General features: G+C 42.1%; 1 protein-coding gene across 1 annotated transcript in view; it reads right to left on the minus strand.

The window, feature by feature from the left end:
- Positions 1 to 1,054: 1,054 nt before the first annotated feature.
- ARHGAP23 (Rho GTPase activating protein 23) overlaps positions 1,055 to 25,585 on the minus strand; it is a 529,546-nt gene continuing 505,015 nt past the window's right edge. Inside the window, exon 24 of the mRNA XM_073608262.1 lies at positions 1,055 to 8,230. Within this exon, the coding sequence (XP_073464363.1) occupies positions 7,274 to 8,230 (957 nt within the window). The 3' untranslated portion in view covers positions 1,055 to 7,273. The remainder of the gene's footprint in view (positions 8,231 to 25,585) is intronic.

The following is a 25,585-nucleotide window of genomic DNA, read 5'->3' on the forward strand; positions in this document are numbered from 1 at the left end:
GCAGTGGACCCCTAAATAAGGATGAAACATGATCAGACACATGGTGTTAGCCTTTACCACTTGAGGACCGTGGGCATGAAAGATGAACCCAAAAAACAAAATACTTAGGGTGTATTACCAACGCCCTGCTTTTCTTCCTCTTGCCACTTTTACTGACAATTTCTGGGTGTCAAACAGCTGGGACTTGCTATGTATCAGAAGATACATAGCAATGAGTAGTTATCAAAATGTAGCTGCTCCTATTTAAAATGACATCTGCAACTAGTCTGCATGTGTCATTAAGCAAAAAACAATTGTTACTACTTACGGTAACTCATGTAGATCAAAGGGATGGATGACTTGAAAATACATATAATTTAAAACAACCTAAAATGTTCCCCTATTTAGTCCTTTATTAACCCTTAGTTCATCATGATTTTTTATGTTCTATTGTTTTACCATAACATTTTTTTGTTTTGTTAAGTGTGGTTAAAGCAGTTAAATAATGTACAGATGGGCTTAAACAGTTATTTTATTACCTCGGCTTTCGTACCTGTATACCCTTTATAGACTAGGGTAATTTTTACATTTCTGCTTTAGGCCTGCCTATTCAGCAAAAACTCTGGTATAACTTAAAGTAGTTGCAAAGACTGATTTTTTTTTTTTGCATTCTATACATAAAGGTAAAAAAACCTTCAAACCTTCAGTGTGCTGCTCCCCCAAAGCCCCGTAATACTTAGCTGAGCCCGATCTCGAACCAGCACTGTGCACGGGAGCCTCGGCTCTCCTGGATCTCTCTCTCCTCATTGGCTGAGACACAGCAGCGGGAGCCCTGCTCTGTGTTATATAGACACATAGAACGGGGCTCAGGAGCGAGCATACAGGAGTGCATTCAGTAGAGGGAGGGGCAAGTAGCGCCAGTGGATCTGAGGAGGATCAGGGCTGCTCCGTGCAAAACCAACTGTGGAAAGTATGACATGTTTGTTTTTTTTTTTTGTTTTTTTAATGGAGCCTTTAATATCACTTTAAGATAACAAAGTAATACATACATTGTTTTTTGGGGAACAAATGAGGATTTCTTTTGTCTTGCAAAAATTATTTTATTTTCTATGCAAACTATAAACAAAACAAAAAAAAAACCATAAAAAAGAGAAAATGTGTTTTGACCAGTATTAGTTTTAAAATAAGAGGTGTTCCTGTAGATGAAAAGTGCACATTTAAGTCTATAATTTGTACAGTTTACAATAACAAAAATTACATTTATTGTAATAAAATATGGCAAAGTTATCTACAAAAGAAATAAGAGTGCTTTGTTTTCAATTTTGCTTATTTTTTTTTTTTTTATGTAACACTGAAAAAATGAATGAAAATTTTAAATATTAATGGTAAAAATAGAAATAAATTAAAAAAACAGAAAATATTATCTAGGGGGAGGAAGAAGTTAATTGTGGCTGATTTTGCTTAACTACAGGATTAAAAGGGGTTAAAATGGGAACACATTTACATTTTTTTGTAAGGTTACTTAAACATCATATGTAGATCAAAGGTCATACAATTGATCTACAAAAATGAATTACAGTAATTAAATTAGGATATATATATATATATATATATATATATATATATATATATATATATATATATATATATATATATATATATATATATATATATATATATATATATAGTTGTTACTGCCTAAAAGAAACAGCAAGGACCATTCCTGCACTTGCCCCTTATAAATGTCATAAAATTGATTAAAAGTGTGGCTTCACAAATTTGGTGTATGTATGAAAAGATACCTGGCAATTTAAATGTGCTGGGGAGGGTAGATCTACAATGGCAGCCAAAGGCCAAGGTATTGGAACAGCACATGGCACATGTATTGGAGTAACACAAAGTAATATACATGTTCCACAGTGTTGCAGAGAGCATGTTGTGGAAGTATGGTTTACATTTACAAGATCCAACATTTTCATCACATAGCTCAAAGTTTTGCAATTACTACTTCTGCGAGATTGGGTATTTCCCACAGGCACATAGCCAGCCAGCCATATATTAATTGAAATTCCCTGCTGAACTGGCTGAATTTTGATCCATCTCTAGGCAGGCGGGTTGTACAGAAGTTGAACTCTTCATCGACTTCTGTACAACCAGTCTTTTGGAAATTGTTTGCTAAATCAGTGCCATTGGTGCAGAAGAGTGTATTCTGACAACGGGGATGCCTCCCCACTGTCAGAATACAATAGCTCCATGGGAAGAATTCCCTCATCCAACTCAAATGTGTGGGAAAAAAAAGGCAGCCAAAGGGCAAATGGCCAGTCACAAGTACTGTCTGTGGTCTTCCTGTAGCTGATCTTTCCCCATTACTTATTAACCATGCCTTGTTCTTGTGGAACTGGCCATCTTGGTAGAGGCAAGGTTTTGCTTCCTCACATCAAAGCTTCCAGCAAAAGGACCAGTGAGCAGTACAGTAGTGACATCAAACTGTATTACAAATCCCATAAGACTTGCAGTCAGAGGCAGACTGCTTATAGATTTCTCACTGCAGATTTACAGCAGTGAATACACTGGAATGCTTAGACACCATCAGATACCAGGATGTGCACAGCTACTTTTAAAGGAAGAATTTTCTGTAGGACAAAATATATTTTTTCAGGGTACTGCTTAGGCACAACATTACCAAATGTTCCTTATAACACAGCAAATCTTTAGTCTTGGAGTTTAGAGTGCACTTTAAGAGAAGACGGGTGACGGTGATGTGTAGATTGCAAAGGGAACCCAGCTTGGTGATGCATATGTGAAAACAGGAAAGGTTTGCCATGTAAAAGTAAATATGGCATTGTGGTATAATGTGCATTATGGAAGAAAGACTCCTTTCTAGAGTGAGCCAATTAACATGAAAAAAAAAATCTATAGTGTAAGGTTGAACATGAAGAGGGCAGTTCTGCTGACCTAGTACATTTATGTGAATACAGAGCTGGGGAGTAAGGAAGCAGTGCAAGCAGACTTGCTAAAGTTGCCTTCTCAAGGGACAATAGCAACTGAGAAGGGTTTTCTAAACTGCCTGGTTTGTGTTTCTTCTGAGGGCCTGTTGACTGACAGGCATCTGCCTTCAATCACAGATGTTAAATTGATTGGTCAGTCATCTTGTTGGCTTATTGAACCAAAGGTGGGAAACAAATATTCCGCGCTTAGGATCAGTGATAACAAGGAACTGCAGCCCCCCAAGCAAAATGGAGACACCGAAGTGAAATCCACATAAACAAAATATTCTAAAGGGGAATGGCGCTGTTCGCAAATATAAAGAACCAACAAATATGATGCGCAACCAAAAAAATTTTTTTGTTTGTAATAGAAAAAAGAAGAAAGAAGAAAAAAATATATATTTAAAACAGTAAATGTGCAAAGTGCCCCAAAGGTCACTGCAACATGTGTAAGAAAACTCTAACTGAAATAATAGTACTTGACCTCTCTGATAACTATTTAGAAGATGACGGAAAGCAAGCCTGCGAAGAATTAGGACAACGCGGATCCAGAAGGAGGGGGCTCGCTGAATCTGAGAGGGGGATTTCGGGGCTTCAGGATTCCGGACACAGGATCTACTTTTGCCCTTCACCCCTGCAGGGGTTGGGCTTTCTGGTGAGTGGGGGCACAAGAGGGGGCCTGCCAATCACGGATACACCAAACATCATTGTTCGTTGAGGATAATACACCTGTCAGACATACCTCCATTGGACAATTTATATTGGACAATTTTGATTGCAATACATATGTTAATTTATTTATATTCCATTTAACATTTTTTTATGTTTTATTTTTTACTTTTTTCACTTTCATAACACATTTTTTCATTCACTATTCACATCAGGAAGAACATTAAGTTCATTTGGGACACTTATACACATTTTGTATGTATTACATATGATATTGGACACTTGAGTGGGTTTCCTAAACAACGACATTACTTTTTATGACATTTTTTATGATATATTTCTTTGATATTTTTTACCATGCACGATTTTGCAACAATTTTTTACTTATGGTTGTGATCCACCCATTCACACCCTATGCCATCACGTATTGGTTTAATTTATATTATTTCAGTTAGAGTTTTCTTACACATGTTGCAGTGACCTTTGGGGCACTTTGCACATTTACTGTTTTAAATATATATTTTTTTCTTCTTTCTTCTTTTTTCTATTACAAACAAAAAAATTTTTTTGGTTGCGCATCACATTTGTTGGTTCTTTATATTTGCGAACAGCGCCATTCCCCTTTAGAATATTTTATTGAACCAAAGGGACCCCTTCTAAGGAAATATGACAAATACTGTTCTAAGCACATAAAATGTATTCCAGTAGCCACCAATATGACCCTTACAGACATGGCAGCAACATGGCAAACAAAAGTGCTAATTTATGATACAACTACTTGGGTGACACCATTAAGTGATAACAAGTGTTTCCAGTTGAAGGTAAAAATAAAAAATGAAAAAACAAAACAAAACAATACTGCCCTGTGGGATGAAATATGTAAACTAGTCATCAGTAAACACTAGGATTTACTTGGAATGCCCAGAGAACACCACCCAAAACTACCAACTGGTAATTGCTATCACTTGACAGTGATTAAATTACAAAATAGTGTTGCTCTGTCATAAAAATCTGTCTCCCCTTATCTCTCACTGTCTGGAGCCAAAGAGAAAGACTGCTATCCAGGCACCAAAGTAATGCATCTGACAAAATAACAAAAAGTGAAAAAAAAAAAAAAAAACAGCTAAAGCTACATGACCATATTAAATCTGGTCCCAATGGCACTGTAAACCCTCAGTCGTGAGGGGCTAAGTCATATGCAATGTTTTATGCGTCTGCAGGATGCATTGCAAACCAGTCAAGAAATGATTGGTACACATTGCTCGCCTCCTTTCTGGCAGAAGATGGCATTTGGAGGCAGCTCAGTTCACTTGGTGTAATAAGAAACTGCACCTAAGAGTTCATTTATAATATGCTAATCCAGGAACATCTGGCCAGAATTCACCTACCAGATAAACTAAGTAACTGAGAAATGTTAAAAAGAGGAATGCTAGAGAATGTATGTCAAATGCAATAAAGTAGTGGTGTTCTTATATAAGAAATTTATAGGAACTGCTTGCATTCACCTAGTTTAAAGTAGTTATTGTTAAAAAAATCAATCTTGTAACATTGGTTTTATAGCACATATGTTACATAAATCACCGTTTACCCACAGACGAATTATAAAATTCAAATACCAGTTAACCACAGAAAGACAGGTGAGCATTTTAAGAAATTCTGACAATTCACTATAAATTAGAGGAATTATTTGCTTTTGTTTTACGGCATATCCAAGATTCAACTCCCAGTCTCCAGACTTTATAAGTAGAACTCCCTGTCTGCTAGTCTGTACTTTTTTTGTACTCCAAATGACAGGTATCACCAATAGATAGATGAAGTCAAGAACTGAGCAAAAGGGTTTTTAAATAGGTTGTAAAGGCAGAAGGTTTTTTATCCTAATGCATTCTATGCATTAAGATAAAAAGCCTTCTGTGTGCAGCAGCCCCCCTCACCCCCCCTAATACTTACCTGAGCCCCATCTTGAACCAGCGATGTTGCATGAGAGACTCGGCTGTCTGGATCTCTCCTTCCTGATTGGCTGAGACAGCAGCGAAGCGCCATTGGCTCCCGCTGCTGTCAAAGTCAGTGAGCCAATGAGGAGCGAGAGGACCATCTCTATTTGTTCTGGAGATGATTATCTCCAAAATAGTAAATGATAGGAAATTTTAAATGTTACAGTTTTCACCATACCAAAAGGTGAGAGTATATTTTCCACTGGGGACACCTGTTGCAGTGACATCTGTTTCTCTAACATTATAGATATTTCCTTTCAGGAAGTGAAGGGAAATCATTTCAATGGGACAGAGAGAAAGCAAACAATAAGCTGACAGAGGTTTTAACCCTTCCTTATTATGTCCAAAGCTAAAAAAGTTTTGTCTATGTTTACAGACTGGGAGGTGTTTAGACACACCTCAAAAAACTGGATTACATCATGTCAAAGTGATAGCATCCTCATCCACCAAGGTTCTTACTGCTTTACACTTAGTAAAGGTGAAGTCATTTTGGTGGTTGTTTAACACTTAACACATCCTTGTACATTGCACTGCCATTAACACAGTGTGATTACATTGCCTGCTTAAGTAAAATACATTATATAGTTATATTGCAACTACAGATGGTCATGACAATATGTGTTTCTCTATTCACTTTATAAAGTGTAGCTGGTGGTGTCCAGCTATGGACATTCAAATAAACATATTTTAACAAACAGTGCTTTAAAACAAGCAATTCATTCTCAATGCTCAAAGTGGAGGAACTATAGTCATTTTCTAAGCCAGCTCATCTCTCCCCTCCCAGCTATCACTTGGCAGATGTATATTCTTCTAATGTAAAAACAAAGCAGGTGGTCTGGGATGGAGGAAGTAAGGTGATCTGAGCTGCTGAGAACATGGTTAAATGAGTTTAGTGCTTCCGCTTTGATGTTTGAAAATGAATAGCTCCACTGCACCTGCAGTTAGAGAGTTTGTTTTAAAGTTCAGTTACTGCTTGCTAATATATATAAACACTTAATTGTCTATAGCATTAACACAATTTCACTTTAAGGATTAGCCTAAGCAACTGCAGCATTTGACAAAAAAAAGCCGTTATACCAGAAAATGTGTTGCTTTACATGTGTAGAGTACAATTTTACACTCCCAAGTATTGTGCACATGCTGCCATACCCCTTACAAGGTCTTAGTCATCTGACTAGGTAAAAGGATTATATATTTAAAAATAAAGCAGTAAGGCACCAGAGTTCACAGATGAAAATGTGTGTTGTAATTAAATTCCATGTCATCTGAAGAAAAGTTTCTTAGTAGAACTTTAAAGACTGCATTGTTATTCAACATCTCTCAGCACAAGTTTGGTAGATGCTGGAGAAACAGCAGCGTGGCATGGCAAGTTATCTAATTTCTTCTCCGTTCCGGAATCTGGCCTGTATCACCACTGTAAAACCTGCTGTAAAGATGCAGGGACATTTGTGAGGGGAAGATGGTACAGGATTTGTATAAACTATTTCAGAACCGTAACAGGATTCCTGCTCCATGTGGGATTTGAAGCCACATTCTTTGGGTCTAATGGCAGATGAGTGCAGGTTGGTGCTCAAGCTCTGAAGACAGGAACGAACACTGCTAAAGCTCCACCCCGGTTGTAGTAACATAAGATATTGCCAAAGAAAATTACAAATAATGTCGGAGACCAGGAAGAGGGGGATACTGGGATTTGGCCCCCTTGTTGGTTACCGATTCCTGGCTAGTTGCTGTTTTGGCTTTCTGTGATTCCAAGCTACTAAGTCCAGAATCTTTCCCCTCTGTCCAGGCTCCCCCACTCAGCCCAGCTCCAGGTTCAGATGCTCCTGTTGTCCCATGAGCTGGCTCTTTCCAGTCATTGAAGTTAAGATCAGTCAGCTGTCCTGGGAGCACCACAGTATGACGTCGCCAAGCACTTTTTCTGCGGCGTGTTTCTGGAGATCCAGGTTTCCTCATTGATGTTACACACAGGTCATCCACTGCTGTTCTTGTGCGCTGTGGTGTACGGGAAAAAGAAGATCCTGGTTCATCTGAGGTTTCATATTTACCCTTACCCAATTTCTTGCGTGCTAGCGTGTCCCCAGGAATAAGCCTTTGGGAGGTGAATGAGTCCTGAGAGTGAGGTCGTTCTGTTTCTCTTTCTCCACCCACCTCTGTATCAGTTTCCATGTGACTGAATTCACTGCGCTCATCATCAGCCTCATCTCCACCACGAACACTAGAGGCTGGTTCTGAGCAAAGAGTAGAGAGTGTGGAGTACCCAGAAACAATGGATCTAGCATCAGCAGGAATCCTCTCCCCTACAGGAGCTGTCCATCTACTCCCAGGCTCTTTGTTCTCAGCTGTAGAATCCCTTTCGTTAGTTGATTTTTGCTCTTGGGGCTTAGGGCATTCTGGACCTCCAAATTCCCTTGGCTCACATTGCTTTTCTTTAATTTCAGCCCCTTGCTCTGTTTGCCCCACTCGTGTTGCCTCCTGCTCAGAGTCATCCTCCTCCGTGCTGCTCCCAAAGCGCTTCTCATCTCTCCACTTCCTACGCTTGCGGTTGACCACAGAAATGAAGGGTAAGGATAGTAAATCACGAGCATACAGCTCCTTTCGAGAAGCCTAAAGCAAAACAAGAGAGATATATAACTTTATTACCATTCCTTCTGTACAATGCCTTATCAGTTAAGCTTTTATCATGAAGTCTGCTACAATACAAAAATGACAATGGGGCTCATGATTAGCAAAAAAAAAAATAAAAAAATCAGTCCATCGCACCCACACAAATTAGCTTATTTTAGTTATGGCCTATTAACAGAGAAAGAAGAAGTGAATGAGTAGTTACAGGTTAATAATAAACCCAATGTCAGACTTTATATAATACTTTTATAAACACCAGCAAAGTTTTCACATTCCTTGAATGGCTAATTTGGGAACAGTATGTTTTATTTCAGTGTTGCTGAGCACACATTCTCCTTGTGCACAAAAAAACAAAACACTAACTGTTAAGAACAGAAAATAGATTTTTTTAACCTTAAACTACGTAGAAGGTTCTTTACTGTAAGAGCGGCAAGGATGTGGAAATCCCTTCCACAGGCAGTGGTTTCAGCAGGGGGCATCAATAGTTTAAAAAAACTATTAGATAAACACCTGAATGACCACAACATACAGGGATATACAATATACTGACATATAATCATACACATAGGACATACTTGTGTCTTTTTTCAACCTCACCTACTATGTAACTTGTTTTGGCAGCTAGTATGTCATGAGTAATTTTTAACAGGGCAGTTTCTGTGAAGTGCTCTGGGTGAAAGCCAGACTGGGAAAGTTGGTGACAGGTTGTGAATCAGGAGGTTGTAAACAAGGTATAGGTAGACTAGGTATTCTAAAAGCTTGGAGGTAAATGGGAGCAAGGAAATGGGAATTAGGTTGTTAGTAAGTTGTTTTTTTTTGTTAGTATAGGGGTGAACATTACATGTTTTAGAGGGGTGGGGAAGATGTTAGTAGAGATGGAGAGACTGAAGAAGTGAGTTAAAGGAGAAGTACAGTCAAAGCTTGTTTGGCTGTACTTGTCCTGTGGATCACAGGAGTACACTTCATTCTGCACTCCTGTGACCCATTTTCAGCAGACAGCGTGCTGACATCACACAGACAGATCAGGCTGGGTAAAGATCGTGACCATGTGGTGGGGATCAACCCAGCGAGCAGCGCTCCCTCTACACACCAGTGCTCCAGTGAGTGTGGGAGGGGGGGGGGGGGCAGGGCAGCAGAGACCCGGTGACTTACAGGGGAGAAATGCTGCATTGGACCCAACCTTGCGGGACCACGAAAAAAGGAGCAAGAAAAAACATCAGAACTCCAATCAAATACAACCAAGCAAAAATACAAAATAGACTTATCACGTGTTGCAGCACACATGTAACATATGCGCTGGAATGCAGTTGTGGGCTGCAATACGTGGGAAGAACTACGAGAAAATGATCTATTAGGATAAGTGAACATATCCTAAACATAAAGAAAGGATTTAGATACCATAGTGTCTCACAACATTTCAGGATTAAACATAATTGGGACCCACAGTACCATAAATTCTATGCCATTGATAAAGTTGAACAAAATTGGAGAAATTCATACCTGCAAAGGGAGGTCTCACGTAACAAAACCCACTGGATATTTAAAATGAACATGATGAAACCGTATGGATTGAATGTGGAATTAGACATTAATTGTTTTATTGAAGATTTTTAATTTTATTTTCATTTTTATTTTAATTTTCATATATATTTTCTTCTTGGTTCATTGTTTTTTGTTTATTAGTATTTAGGTATCTTGCATTAATTTTATGGATTATATATAAAAGGTAGCATATTGTGAATGGGTTTTAAAAGATAGAAGTTTTTTAATATGGATTTTAAATTTTGTAATAAAGTTTTAAATATCGATAATATAAAAGTCTATCCAGCTATTCCCTCTGAATCTGTCATCCACAAGTTAAGGATTAAAACAGTGACCGAAAGTAACTATCACTTTTATCGCTGTTTTTAGGATCAAATTAGGCAAGGGGTAAGTTAACAAGCATAATTTGGGCAATAAACACCAGTAATGGCGATTTGCGAACTACCGGTTTCACGAACAACCCAATTGGCCAAGTGAAATGGAAAAAGAGCATAAATACCTAAAGTAAAATGGCGCCACCAGCTTCCTGATGATGCATGAATGATGCGAAACACGTAGAGGCCGGTGAACAGCATCAACGTCACTTCCTGCCACTGACCCGAACCAAACCGAGGCTTGCACAGCACGCCGGTTCCTAGAGATGGAGCGGCGAGCATAGGCTTCACTCAGAACGCTCGCTAGACTTGTGCCTGTCTTATAGGCACAATAACATGTGAGTGCATTCATTTATGTTTCAAACACATAATAAAGTTAAGAATGTTGCGCAATGATGGCTATTTGTTTTCCATGAGATTTGGAGATTATTGAAGCATGGATGGAATACTGTGATAACTGCTGAGAAACCTGTGGTATATCCTATGGAAGGAAAAGGAACCCAGGCATAATATTGAGGTGTTTTTATTATTGCTTTCTGGTGAGTGTAAACCTTGGAAGGTGGTGGTGAATCAAGAATTGATGGTGTATACAAGCATGAAGGTTTGAGCACAAGGGACACATTACCTATGAAAAGGAGCAGCACTGGGACTATTTTCTTTCTTATATATCATTTTTTATATTTATTTTTTATATATTTACATATTTTTGTGTATTCACATGCACTGTGTGATATAGTTGTTTCAATTTATGACACAGTTGGTAGCACACAGTATATTGATACAGATATTTTTTAGGGTTGGCACAGTTATCTCTTATACCTACATTTCTTATTGCCCCACACTATTTAGTGGGGAACCTATATTTGCAGCAGATCCTATATTTACATATATATTATCCTTGACTTGCGCTGGTGACACTATTCACATTATAGGTCTAATAGTTACCCGGTAAAAAGACTTTGATCCCCTTTTAAATATTGGCCTTACGCCAATCCAGTGGTACTATTCCAGTCATTAAAGAGTCCCTAAAAATTAGAAATAATGGCTTTGAAATGAGTTCAATTCTTTTAGGATCCGCGGATGTATGCTATCTGGTCCAGGTGCTTTAATCACCTTTTATTCAGTTCTAAATATTTCTGGACCATATCAATTTTGAGCCATTGTGGATCATTTGGGGCTGTGTCAAAACTATCCCCATTATGGGCATGAGCTCCCCCATGCTCCTTCGTATACACAGAGCTGAAAAAGTTTAATAAACTTGCCTTCTCTTTGTCTTCAGTCACCCACTCAGTATCAGTACATGTTGCATCTACAAATGCTTATTTTGGACGTGTGTGTATGTCTTGGCATAATAATCTTGCCTGTATTGATTTTTGTTATGAGTTTTATTTCATTCATAAAATTATTTTTGATTAAAAAAAAAAAAATATTGAGTTGGCCCATCCTTTACAGCTATAACGTCTTCAACTGGGTAGTGGGTGGGTAGTGGGGTTCCCCAGGGTTCTGTGCTGGGACCAATCCTATTTAATTTGTTCATAAACGACCTGGAGGATGGGATAAACAGTTCAATCTCTGTATTTGCAGACGATACTAAGCTAAGCAGGGCAATAACTTCTCCGCAGGATGTGGAAATCTTGCAAAAAGACCTGAACAAATTAATGGGGTGGGCGACTACATGGCAAATGAGGTTCAATGTAGAAAAATGTAAAATAATGCATTTGGGTGGCAAAAATATGAATGCAATCTATACACTGGGGGGAGAACCTCTGGGGGAATCTAGGATGGAAAAGGACCTGGGGGTCCTAGTGGATGATAGGCTCAGCAATGGCATGCAATGCCAAGCTGCTGCTAATAAAGCAAACAGAATATTGGCATGCATTAAAAGGGGGATCAACTGCAGAGATAAAACGATAATTCTCCCGCTCTACAAGACTCTGGTCCGCCCGCACCTGGAGTATGCTGTCCAGTTCTGGGCACCAGTCCTCAGGAGGGACGTACTGGAAATGGAGCGAGTACAAAGAAGGGCAACAAAGCTAATAAAGGGTCTGGAGGATCTTAGTTATGAGGAAAGGTTGCGAGCACTGAACTTATTCTCTCTGGAGAAGAGACGCTTGAGAGGGGATGTGATTTCAATTTACAAATACTGTACTGGTGACCCCACAATAGGGATAAAACTTTTTTGCAGAAGAGAGTTTAATAAGACTCGTGGCCACTCATTACAATTAGAAGAAAAGAGGTTTAACCTTAAACTACGTAGAGGGTTCTTTACTGTAAGAGCGGCAAGGATGTGGAATTCCCTTCCACAGGCGGTGGTCTCAGCGGGGAGCATTGATAGCTTCAAGAAACTATTAGATAATCACCTGAATGACTGCAATATACAGGGATATGTAATGTAATACTGACACATAATCACACACATAGGTTGGACTTGATGGACTTGTGTCTTTTTTCAACCTCACCTACTATGTAACTATGTAACTCTTCTGGGAAGGCTGTCCACAAGGTTTAGGAGTGTTGTGTATGGGAATGTTTGACCATTCTTTCAGGAGCACATTTGTGAGGTCAGCCACTGATGTGGACAAGAAAGCCCGGCTCACAGTCTCCACTCAAATTCATCCCAAATGTGTTCTATTGGGTTGAGGTCAGAACTCTGCAGACCAGTGAAGTTCTTCCACCATAAACTCACTCATCCAGGTCTTTATGGGCCTTGCTTTGTGCACTGGTCCAAATCATTTGGTGGAGAGGGGATTATGGTGTGAGGTTGTTTTTCAGGGGTTAGGCTTGGCGTCAGTATACCAAAACATTTTGGACAATTTCATGTTCCCAACCTTGTGGGCACAGTTTGGGGATGGCCCCTTCCTTTTCCAACATGACTATGCACCAGTGTCTGCACAGAGTCCTGACCTCAATCTGATAGAACACCTTTGGGATGAATTAGAGTGGAGACTGCGAGCAGGGCCTTCTTTTCCACATCAGTGCCTGACCTTGCACATGAGCATCTGGAAGAATGGTCAAACTTTCCCATAGACACACTCCTAAACCTTGTGGACAGCCTTCTCAGAAGATTTGAAGTGGTTATAGTGGCAAAGGGTGGGCCAACTTAATATTGAACCCTACGAATTAAGACTGAGATGCCATTAAAGTTCATGTGCGTGTAAAAACAGGCGGCCCAATACTTTTGGTAATTTAGTATATTTTGCAGTGTGTTCACATACAGTCTTTTTGAAGAATTCCCATTTTTGTTTTGTGTTCATCAATGCCAATATTCCCTCCCAGTCGAAGTCTTGGGGAGCAACCCTCATATTAACTGGAGTTTCCTCATGGCTTGCAGCAGACTTACTGCCCCTTATGCCCCTTCCAAGCACTTGCAATCCTCCATTCCCAGATAAGGCTTTTCCCCTGCAGGGTACTTCTAGAATGGATTGGGGGGAGGGCAGCCTGTCTTGTATATGGGAATTGCAGCAACCCAAGCAGACCCTAACCGAGTTTTTGATAGCGGTTTATATGAGGAATCCCGCAACAGGTGGTGTGGCAAAATAGAAGCTTGCGTTTTCAGTCAAAAATGGTGACCAGAAGTGTGCAGCTAGGAGTTTTATAAGCATTTCATCAGTATCCAGAAATTAGCTTGGTATGGAGATGGACAAGACTGCCAGATCTGAATAGGTAAGCGATAAAAAACAAAAACAAAACTGATTCCTTTAATGCTGAAAGTGAGGCAATAAGATTGGAGAAAGACACAGAGTGGAAATCCCCTAACAGCTTTACCAGGTAAACCACATGTATGCATGGCACAGTAGTATGTTTTGAAAGATAAGGATGCAGTGCGCACTATAGAGCAATCAAGACTTCTAAGTCAGAAACTGCTATGTAAAGATACAAGAAACCCCTGTTTTGTCCTGTTCACATTGATGGTCCTTTCCAGGGTCCAGGCTTCACCAGATATGAAAGGATCAAAAAATGAACAGGAAAAGGAAAAAAATGAACCACAGCTCTGAACCTGTATAGCATCCTGCATTGTTAACACTCTTGCGCCAAATGCAGGATCCAGAGACCAAAGCAAACATTACAGGCCGACCCAGAAGCTGCTAATGAGCCTCAAAGGCAAAAAGCAGCCTTATGTTGACAGTCGTGCCAGTGGATGGAGGTAAAGAGTTCTGTTAAAATAAGGAGAAAAATCTTCTCTAAGGGTATAAGGTGTCCATCACATCCAAGGACACTAGCAAAAAACTGGATTCTCACGAAATGGGCAGTGTTAGAGGGATACACTAGAGGGCAGACCCAGCAAAGTTTTTTCCAGTGTCCAAAGCTTGAGGGCGAGTGTGGGGCTACCTCGGAGATGGGATGAGTGCCACCAGCAGGCGGGGTTGAATGGGAGCTGTTCTCCCAGCAATCTTGACAGACAGCACACTGGTCCAATGCCGGAACGTGTGATGTCATAGGAGGCAATCCAGAAGGCGGGACTTTGTGTGACTGCGGGCGCCGGGCGATTTTAATCAAAGCTGTCACAGCAGGCGATCCCCACTCTGTGTGATGATCTGGCCGGCTCTCGTCTTCCTCTTCTCTCTCTGATCCCCGTGCACTGGTCAGGCTGTGCTGATGGGCACTGATAGGCACTGGTGAGGCTGTGCTGATGGGCATTGCTGAGGCTGCATTGATGGGCACTGGTGAGGCTGAATTGATGGAGACTGAAGAGGATGCATTGATGGGCACTTATGGGGCTTCACTGATAAGCTGGTACTGATGGCCACTGATAAAGTTGTTGTTAATATTTATTTTTGTAACTTAATTCTGCATAAAACATTTAACAGTGTCAACAGATAATTTATGAGGGCGTGTTTGGGGGTGGGGCAGGGTAGGGGTTGAGTGGGGCAAATGGTGGCGACTAACCCTTAAAGCCTGGCTAGTAGCTCAGGATTTGAAATTTTGAGCCCTGCCCTATACTGTAAGAAAAAGATTAACAGTTTTATGGGCCCTGTTTGTGGCAGCTATGTTTTGTTTAGACTCAGGATTGGCATGATGCACCGGTGTTTGAAACCCTAATGCCGCGTACACACGAGCGGACTTTCTATCCTACTTGGTCCGGCACACTTTCCGACGGACTTTGTCCGCCAGGTGCGCCGGACTTTAAAACGGACGGACTTGCCCACACACGCCGGGACTTTCCGGCGGGCTAAGTCCGCCCGTCTTTCCGACGGACTTTCGCCGGAGTTCCGGCGGACTTTCAGAATGAACGGACTTGCCCACACACGGACAAGTCCGTTCATTTTGAACGTGACTCAGGTGCGACGGGACTAGAAAAGGATGTCAATCTTGCCGCTTTTATCGGCGAGATTGACACCTTGCTAGCCCCGTCGCGGGGCATACCAGGCCCTTAGGTCTGGTATGGATTATAAAGGGGAACCCCGCTACGCCGAAAAAACGGCGTGGGGTCCCCCTAAAATCCATACCAGACCCCGATCCGAGCACGCAGCCTGGCCGGTCAGGAAAGGGGGTGGGGACGAGCGAGCGCCCCCCCCCCCTCCTGAACCGTACCAGGCCGCATGCCCTCAACATGGGGGGTGGGTGCTTTGGGGGAGGGGGGCGCCCTGCGCCCCCCCCCCAAAGCACCTTGTCCCCATGTTGATGAGGACAAGGGCCTCTTCCCGACAACCCTGGCCGTTGGTTGTCGGGGTCTGCGGGCGGGGGCTTATCGGAATCTGGGAGCCCCCTTTAATAAGGGGGCCCCCAGATCCCGGCCCCCCACCCTATGTAAATGAGTATGGGGTACATGGTACCCCTACCCATTTACCTAGGAAAAAAGTGTAAGTAATAAAACACACTACACAGGTTTTTAAAATATTTTATTAAACAGCTCCGGGGGGGGGGATCTTCCTCCGGCTTCGGGGGTCTTCTTCCGGCTTCGGGGGTCCCTCCGCTTCATCTTCTCCCGGCGTCCGGTTGGTTCTTCTCCGCTCTCCGGCCTCTTCTCCCGGTGTCGCAGGTCTTCGGCCGGCCCCTCCGCTCTCTTCATGTAGCTCTATTGCGAGCGGAGGTCCGGACTTCTGGGCTTCTGGGCTTCTGGGCTTCTTGGCTTCTTGGCTTCTCTTCTCTTCCCCAGATGTTGACACGACGCTCTCTCCGGCTGGACTGGTCTCTGAGGGCTGCGTTGTGACTTATATAGGCGGAGACCCCGCCCCCATATGATGTCACAGTCCTTGGGCATGCTGGGACTGTGACGTTTTAGGGGGCGTGGTCGACCACGCCCCCTAAAACGTCACAGTCCCAGCATGCCCAGGGACTGTGACATCATATGGGGGCGGGGTCTCCGCCTATATAAGTCACAACGCAGCCCTCAGAGACCAGTCCAGCCGGAGAGAGCGTCGTGTCAACATCTGGGGGAAGAGAAGAGAAGCCAAGAAGCCAAGAAGCCAAGAAGCCCAGAAGCCCAGAAGCCCAGACCTCCGCTCGCAATAGAGCTACATGAAGAGAGCGGAGGGGCCGGCCGAAGACCTGCGACACCGGGAGAAGAGGCCGGAGAGCGGAGAAGAACCAACCGGACGCCGGGAGAAGATAAAGCGGAGGGACCCCCGAAGCCGGAAGAAGACCCCCGAAGCCGGAGGAAGATCCCCCCCCCCGGAGCTGTTTAATAAAATATTTTAAAAACCTGTGTAGTGTGTTTTATTACTTACACTTTTTTCCTAGGTAAATGGGTAGGGGTACCATGTACCCCATACTCATTTACATAGGGTGGGGGGCCGGGATCTGGGGGCCCCCTTATTAAAGGGGGCTCCCAGATTCCGATAAGCCCCCGCCCGCAGACCCCGACAACCAACGGCCAGGGTTGTCGGGAAGAGGCCCTTGTCCTCATCAACATGGGGACAAGGTGCTTTGGGGGGGGGGGCGCAGGGCGCCCCCCTCCCCCAAAGCACCCACCCCCCATGTTGAGGGCATGCGGCCTGGTACGGTTCAGGAGGGGGGGGGCGCTCGCTCGTCCCCACCCCCTTTCCTGACCGGCCAGGCTGCGTGCTCGGATCGGGGTCTGGTATGGATTTTAGGGGGACCCCACGCCGTTTTTTCGGCGTAGCGGGGTTCCCCTTTATAATCCATACCAGACCTAAGGGCCTGGTATGCCCCGCGCTCGCCGCAATAGGAAGATTTGTTTTTCCTATTGCAGCGAGCGCGAGATGCAATACCATCCCCTCGTGTCGTATTTGGTCTGTCGGACCAGCCTACACACGAGCGGGCTTTCCGTCGGACCAGCACACACACGAGCGGACTTTCCGCCCGAAACTGAGTCCGACGGAAAGATTTCAAACATGTTTAAAATCTAGGTCCGGCGGGCTTTTGGGAAGAAGTCCGCCGGAAAAGTCCGCCGCCGCCCACACACGGGCGGATTGTCCGGCACACTCTGGTCCGCCGGACCAAGTATGCCGGAAAGTCCGACCGTGTGTACGCGGCATTACTCTGGCCAGCCATCAAACTCAACAGATCTATACAAAATTTGGTAATTTCAAGAGACAATAACTCGCTTCACAGCAAGTGAGATACCACCTCCAAAATTGATTGGAGGAGGATTGGAGGAGGATTGGAGTCAGTCAAACACCCATACCTCTAACATGAAAAATAAAAAGTGTAATTTGTCAGGAGTTTGTTTCAAATAAGGCAAATTACTGTAACTTTCGGTGTGCTCCCACCAACAGGGTAAAACTATACTGATCAAAATTGTAAAAAATATATATTTTTTTATAGTAACAAATAGCCACATCTGTGTATTAATTTCTTGTCTTTTGTCATTTTAACTTTTGTTATTAAAATAAAATTACTTAAAAGCGGAGTTCCAGGGTCTTTCAAAAGAAAAAAAAAAAAGTCAGCAGCTACAAAAATACTGTAGCTGCTGACTTTTAATAATAGGACACTTACCTGTCCACCAATCCAGCAGAGTCTTCACCCGAGCTCTCGGGTGCTGCCGCCACCATCTCGGGTAAGGGAAACCAGCAGTGAAGCCTTGGCTTCATAGCTGGTTACCTACTGCGCGTGCGTGAAACGCGATGCACTTTGTGAATGGCCCAGTGGCGGGGGAAGGAGAGGGGCCGAACTTCTGGATGAGTTTGCTGTGGCAAAGTCAGCCGGAAGAGGGGGCAGGTACCTGGTTTTGACCCCACTCCCCTCAAAAGGGGGAAGAGACAAATAGGCAGAGCTTCCTCTTTTGGGTGGAGCTCCGCTTTAAATTTGAACTTTAAACATAACAACTTGATAAATAATAATGGTATTTAGCAAGGAACATTCTATTTTAAAAATGATGCTCCCAAAATTAGTGTGTGCTGTAATGTATGTAATGGCGAGCTCCCCAATTCTGTCACTGGAGACTGAAGACATTGTGATGAAGGGACCATTTCCCCTGGTCCAGGTAGTGAAAGCTGAGGAAATCCACCTAACATTGTCCACAACCATAATGTGAACAGCAAAGATTGCTGGATAGGGATTCTCCACCCAGAAGAGAATCAGACTTACTTCCTTTAAGGCTGTCTTACTCCTGGTACCCCCCGATGACTGATTATAGGCCATTGTTGTAGATTTGACTGATTACACCTTAATCGGGTGCCCTGGAGAAGGGGGGTCCAGCAATGAAGAGATCGTTTTGTTGTTCTGAGTTTTAGGATGTTTATGGGGAGATTTGCTTCCCTTGGGGACCAGGTTCCTTGAACCATGAAAAATTGGAACAAGCCTCTCCAAATTGTAAGGCTGCAATCTGTTGTTACCACCCTCAATGAGTACAGAAGAAATTACTTTCCGATTTCCAAGGCTGGATTGGTAACCCAAAAAGCTAGGGAGTTCCTTACTTCCTTGTGAAAAAGGCTGGAAAGAAGCATAGGAAGTTTGAAAGAAAGAGGGTGTTTGTTCCAGGTAAATAGAATGTTGTGTTGAAGAGGCTTTGAGTGCAAATGACTATGGAGAATCCCACTGAAGGTGAAGGATGTCATTTTAATCTTAAGGTCTGAACATGTGATCTTAAACTGGCCATAGATTGAAATCTGACCGATTCAGCAGGGACTGGTCGAATTTTGATCCATCTATGGACGTTCCAGCTCGAGAGGAGTCGGCCTAGTGATCGACTCTTCTCAAACAGGACTGCGGGAAAATTTGTTTTTGATCATCACATGCAATCGGGTGCAGCGCTGATCAGTATATTCTGACAGCGAAGAAGTCCCACTGTCAGAATACAATAACGCAACGGGGTGGCTTCCTTAACCACTTAACAACCGGCCCATAGCCGAATAAAGGCTACAGGGCGGTTGCTTAACTCTGGGAGGGCGTACAGTGATGTCCTCCCAGAATTACGCTCTCGCGCGCCCCCTGGGGCGTGCACCCGAGAACATCCGTGACCGCCGGGTCCTCATCACGGATCCTGGTAAAGGGCCGCTAATCGCGGCCGTTTACCATGTGATCGCTCCGTCAAATGACGGAGCGATCACATGTAAACAAACCGGCGTCATCTCATGACGCCGGTTCCTCTCCTCCCCTCTCTGTACCGATCGGTACACTGTGAGCGGAGAGGGGGAGGGATCGGATGGCAGCAACGCTGTGGGCTGGATCTGTAGTGCCCACAGCGCTGCTCTGTGACAACTACCATCCATGCTCAGCCATCCCTCAATGCTCTGCAATACCCTGCACTACTCTGCATAGCCCTGCAATACTGTGCAATACTCTGCAATACCCCGCAACACTGTGCAATACTCTGCAATACCCCGCAATACTGTGCAATACTCTGCAATACCCCGCCATACGCAGCCATGCCATACGCTGCAATACTCGGTGATACCCAGCCATGCTCCACCATACCCCGCCATACTCTGCCATACCCCGCCATACTCTGCCATACCCCGCCATACTCGGTGATACCCAGCCATACCCAGTCATACTCGGTGATACCCTGCAATACCCTGCCATACTCAGCCATACCCTGCCATACTCAGCCATACCCTGCCATGCTCAGCCATACCCAGCCATGCTCAGCCATACCCAGCCATGCTCAGCCATACTCGGCTGTACTCAGTCTCTGTATGTGGCCAGGCTGTGGAAGTCTCACACATGTGGTATCTCCGTACTCAGAAGGAGTAGGAGAATCTATTTTGGGGTGTCATTTTTGGTATGTACATGCTATGTGTTAGAAATATTGTATAAATGGACAACTTTGTGTTAAAAAAAAAAAAAAAAAAAGAGCTTTAACCACTTCCCGCCTGCCGGCCATCATACGACGTTCTTGACTTTGTGTGGGGATATCTGAATGATGGGTGCAGCTACAGGCATCATTCAGATATCAGCTTTTTCAGCCAGCGATTCCCTACACCATAAGAATGATCATAGCGGCTGTTCCACTGCTTGATCGTTCTTACGGGAGGCGAGAGGGGATGTCCCCCCCTCCCGCCGCCCTCCGGTGCTATTACCGACTCACCGCTACGATCGAAGCCAGGATCTTTTTTTTTTTTAATTTCAGGCTTTCCAGCCTAGAGGTGAGATGTGGGGTCTTATTGACCCCATATCTCACTGTAAAGAGGACATGTCATGCCATATTCCTATTACAAGGGATGTTTACATTCCTTGTAATAGGAATAAAAGTGATCAATTTTTTTTTTTTTTTTTTTTTGGAAAAAAGCGTCAAACTAAAATAAATAAAGTAAAATGAAAAAAAAAAAAAAAAAAAATTTAAAGCGCCCCTGTCCCCGTGTGCTCGCTATGCAGAAGCGAACGCATACGTAAGTCCCGCCCACATATGAAAACGGTGTTCAAACCACACATGTGAGGTATCGCTGCGATCGGTAGAGCGAGAGCAATAATTTTGGCCCTAGACCTCCTCTGTAACTCAAAACATGTAACCAGTAAAAATTTTTAAAACGTCTCCTATGGGGATTTTTAAGTAGCAAAGTTTGGCGCAATTCCACAAGCGTGTGCAATTTTGAAAGGTGACATGTTGGGTATCTATTTACTCAACGTAACTTCATCTTTCACATTATGTAAAAACATTGCTCACTTTACTGTTTTGGTTTTTATTAAAGCACAAAAATGTTTTGTTTTTTTTTAAAAATGCGTTCGAAAAATTGCTGCGCAAATACTGTGCGAGATAAAAAGTTGCAATGACAGCCATTGTATTCTCTAGGGTCTTTGCTAAAAAAACATATATAATGTTTTGGGGTTCTATGTAATTTTCTAGCAAATAAATTATGATTTTTACATGTAGGAGAGAAATGTCAGAATTGGCCTGGGTGCTCCAGAATGCCTGAAGGTGCTCCGTGCATGTTGGGCCTCTGTATGTAACCATGCTGTGTAAAAGTCTCACACAAGTGGTATCGCCGTACTCGGGAGTAATAGCAGAATGTGTTTTGGGGTGTAATTTGTGGTATGCATATGCTGTGTATGAGAAATAGCCTGCTAATATGACAATTTTGTGAAAAAAAAGAAAAAAGAAAAAAAAAAAAAAAATTGATTTTGCAAAGAATTGTGGGAAAAATTGAAAACTTCAAAAAACTCACCATGCATCTTTCTAAATACCTTGGAATGTCTTATTTCCAAGAAGGGGTCATTTGGGGGGTATTTGTACTTTTCTGGCATGTTAGGGTCTCAAGAAATTAGATAGGCCATCAGTACTTCAGGTGTGATCAATTTTTTAGATATTGGCACCATAGCTTTTGGACTCTATAACTTTCACAAAGACCAAATAATATCCACTGATTTGGGTTATTTTTACCAAAGATATGTAGCGGTATAAATTTTGGCCAAAATATATGAAGAAAAATTACTAATTTGCTAAATTTTATAACAGAAACAAAGAAAAATGGAATTTTTTACAGATTTTTCGGTCTTTTTTCTTTTATAGCGCAAAAAATAAAGAACCCAGCGGTGATTCAATACCACCAAAAGAAAGCTCTATTTGTGTGAAAAAAAGGACAAAAATTTCATATAGATACAGTGTTGCATGACTGAGTAATTGTCATTCAAAATGTGAGAGCACCAAAAGCTAAAAATTGGTCTGGTTATTAAGGGGGTTTAAGTGCCCACTAGTCAAGTGGTTAATTCACTTAAAATGTGTGGATGGGGGAATCTGTTCTTTTTTTTTATTCTTTTTAGTACAGGAGGGAGGGGGGTTCGTGTTCTTTTTTTTTTTTTTTTTTTTTTTAATAGCTGCCTTCACAAGGAAATAAGCAACTCCCTAGCTTGGTGGGATCCATGTATGACCAGCTTTTCCAGAATTGGGCCTAAGTATTTTAGATGAAGGGAAGGGTGGAGGGCAGACTCTTGAAAGTCTTTAGGATGTTTACAGATAGTTTTGAGGGAGATAAATCTGTCAGACAGAGCCCTGATCTCAACATCATTCAGTCCATCTGGGATTACATGGAGACAGAAGGATTTGAGGCAGCCTACATCCACAGAAGATCTGTGCTTAGTTCTCCAAGATGTTTGGAACAACCTACCTGTCTAATTCCTTCAAAAACTGTGTGCAAGTGTACTTAGAAGAATTGATGCTGTTTTGAAGGCAAAGAGTGGTCACACCAAATATTGATTTGATATAGAATTCTCTTCTGTTCATTTACTTTTCATTTTGTTGACTGATGAAAAGATTAACACTTCTATTTCTGAAAGCATTCTTAGTTTACAGCATTCTTTCATACCTCCCGAAGACTTTCGCACAGTACAGTATATATATATATATATATATATATATATATATATATATACACATACATACATATATACACACACACATATACACACACACACACACACATACATACACACACGCTATTTGTTATTTTTTTTTGTAAATTCTTTTTATTGAGTCTGCATAAAAGATAAAACAAAAAAAAAAAAAGTTACATAATACAGCCTCTGGGCATACCCCGGCTGAGGTAACAACCATTAAAACAATCCTATACATGTATACTTATTTATAGAACTTCTAGAACTTAAACTACTCGTGTCATTAAGATTGAGAGGACAGGGGGAGGATAGTGTGTCATGTATTTCAGGTGTTGAATTGATGAAGTATCAACACATCGTGGTAATGTGGATACATAGATAATGTTAGGTGCCACGTCCTGACATAATACATATGAAGAGAAAAAGGTTGGGCTTGGACTTTCTTGGCACAATAATCACTGTAGTCGATATAATTAAAAATCCGATTTATTAAAGATTGTTTAAAAATATAAAAGGACAGAGACAGAAATCAGTTCATAGCTATACATTTACAATTTATACACTCCATACAAAGCTCTGTATTGTAAAGATCAGTTATACAATAATTGGGATGACCAATATACATACGGTTGTATTATAGTTAAGGAGGAGCTATGCAGAGATAATAATCGATAGCAAGGACTCGCTCAACATGTTGCACGCCAAAGCGCTTCTTCAGGAGAACAGAACAGATTACTGGAATATACAAAACATCCAATAAATAAAATGAAATAAGAATAAAAATGAAATGAAAAAGCTACACAAATATAGCTAGATAATCAAAATTTACATATTTGGTATCACCGCTACTAAGGCCCACCAGATGGTGCTAATACACAATCAGGGTAGTATTCATATACCATGGGGACGTATGTAACATAGTAGTGATATTAATCAATGGCGTATAAGACTAAATAAGTCTATTAGAATCAGAGGGATTGTGACTGTCGAGGAAGGAGTGCGAGAGGAGAGAAGGGAAAGGAAAAGGAAAAGGAGGAGGAAAAAGGGGGGGGGGAGGGAAAGGGAAGTAGAAAGTGGAAAGGAAGGACAGATGAAAGGGGAGAGCAAGAGGAGAGAGGGGAAAGGAAAAGGAGAGGGAAAGGGAAGTAGAAAGGGGAAGGGAAGGGAAGAGGGAAATAAGAGAAAAAGGAAGGAAAGGAAGAGACTGGAAAGGGAAGGATAGGAAAAAAGGGAGGAAGGAAGAGAGAGGGAAGGGAAAGGGAAGTGGGGAGATAGAAAGACTTGCTGGGCCTACAAGTCTTTCTATCTCCCCACTCTCGCTCTCCCTTCTCATCTGTCCTTCCTCGACAGTCACAATCCCTCCGATTCTAATAGACTTATTTAGTCTTATACGCCATTGATTAATATCACTACTATGTTACATACGTCCCCATGGTATATGAATGCTACCCTGATTGTGTATTAGCACCATCTGGTGGGCCTTAGTAGCGGTGATACCAAATGTGTAAATTTTGATTATCTAGCTATATTTGTGTAGCTTTTTCATTTCATTTTTATTCTTATTTCATTTTATTTATTGGATGTTTTGTATATTCCAGTAATCTGTTCTGTGCTCCTGAAGAAGCGCTTTGGCGTGCAACATGTTGAGCGAGTCCTTGCTATCGATTATTATCTCTGCATAGCTCCTCCTTAACTATAATACAACCGTATGTAAATTGGTCATCCCAATTATTGTATAACTGATCTCTACAATACAGAGCTTTGTATGGAGTGTATAAATTGTAAATGTATAGCTATGAACTGATTTCTGTCTCTGTCCTTTTATATTTTTAAACAATCTTTAATAAATCGGATTTTTAATTATATCAGCTACAGTGATTATTGCGCCAAGAAAGTCCAAGCCCATGTATTTCAGGTGACCACATCGGGAAGAACCTTCAGATAATGGCAAAATTAGGTCTTCACTGCTACAAGACTTTTAGCTGAAGTAGACGGTCAACGGGAACAATGCCTATTGTGTTGCGTTCGTGATGTCTGATTCGAACCATACGTGCCATATTTTGTCAAACTTGGCTGGGAGGCATCTGGCAAGGTAGGCCTCCTTGTATAGTGGCACCGTTGAGTTGATCAGCAATTTCCATGTATTCAAAGTAGGTACCTCCGTTTGTTTCCATTTAATGAGTAGAGCCTTCCTAGCGTAAAATAATAGAAGTCCTATTAGTGTTCTGGTTGCTCGGCGGTGGGCCAAGAAGCCCACTAGACCAAGCAAATAGATCGATACATTCAGGGGAACATGAATCATGTTCAAGGTTTCAAAGAAGGTTGTGACCCCCGCCCAAAAGGGCTGGATTCTGGGACAGGACCACAACATATGGTTGAAGTCGGCATTTGCCATATCGCACTTCCAACAGTTGGAGGAGGAATTCAGGTAAATTTTGGATAATCTTTGGGGTGACAAATAGACTCTATGAATCAGTTTAAATTGTATCAACTGATCTCTGACAGAGATGAGCTGTAAGAAAGGATATTCCCAGGCGTCCTTCCAGTCTTCCGAATCCAGATCCAGGATCTCGCCCTGCCACCTAGATAGCAAGTCCTCCAGACCAAAGTGGACTGAAGGCAAGGACGCTTTGTAAATGGTAGAGGTGGGTTTGACCAGAGGAGTAACCCTTAATGTGGATTCAAGGTTGGACCGGAGGAGAAGTGCCGGGGTGGGAGTAAATTGGGTAGCGAAGACATGCGAATTGAA

This window comes from Aquarana catesbeiana, linkage group LG12, assembly GCF_042186555.1.
Source record: "Aquarana catesbeiana isolate 2022-GZ linkage group LG12, ASM4218655v1, whole genome shotgun sequence".
Taxonomy (NCBI): Eukaryota; Metazoa; Chordata; class Amphibia; order Anura; family Ranidae; genus Aquarana; species Aquarana catesbeiana.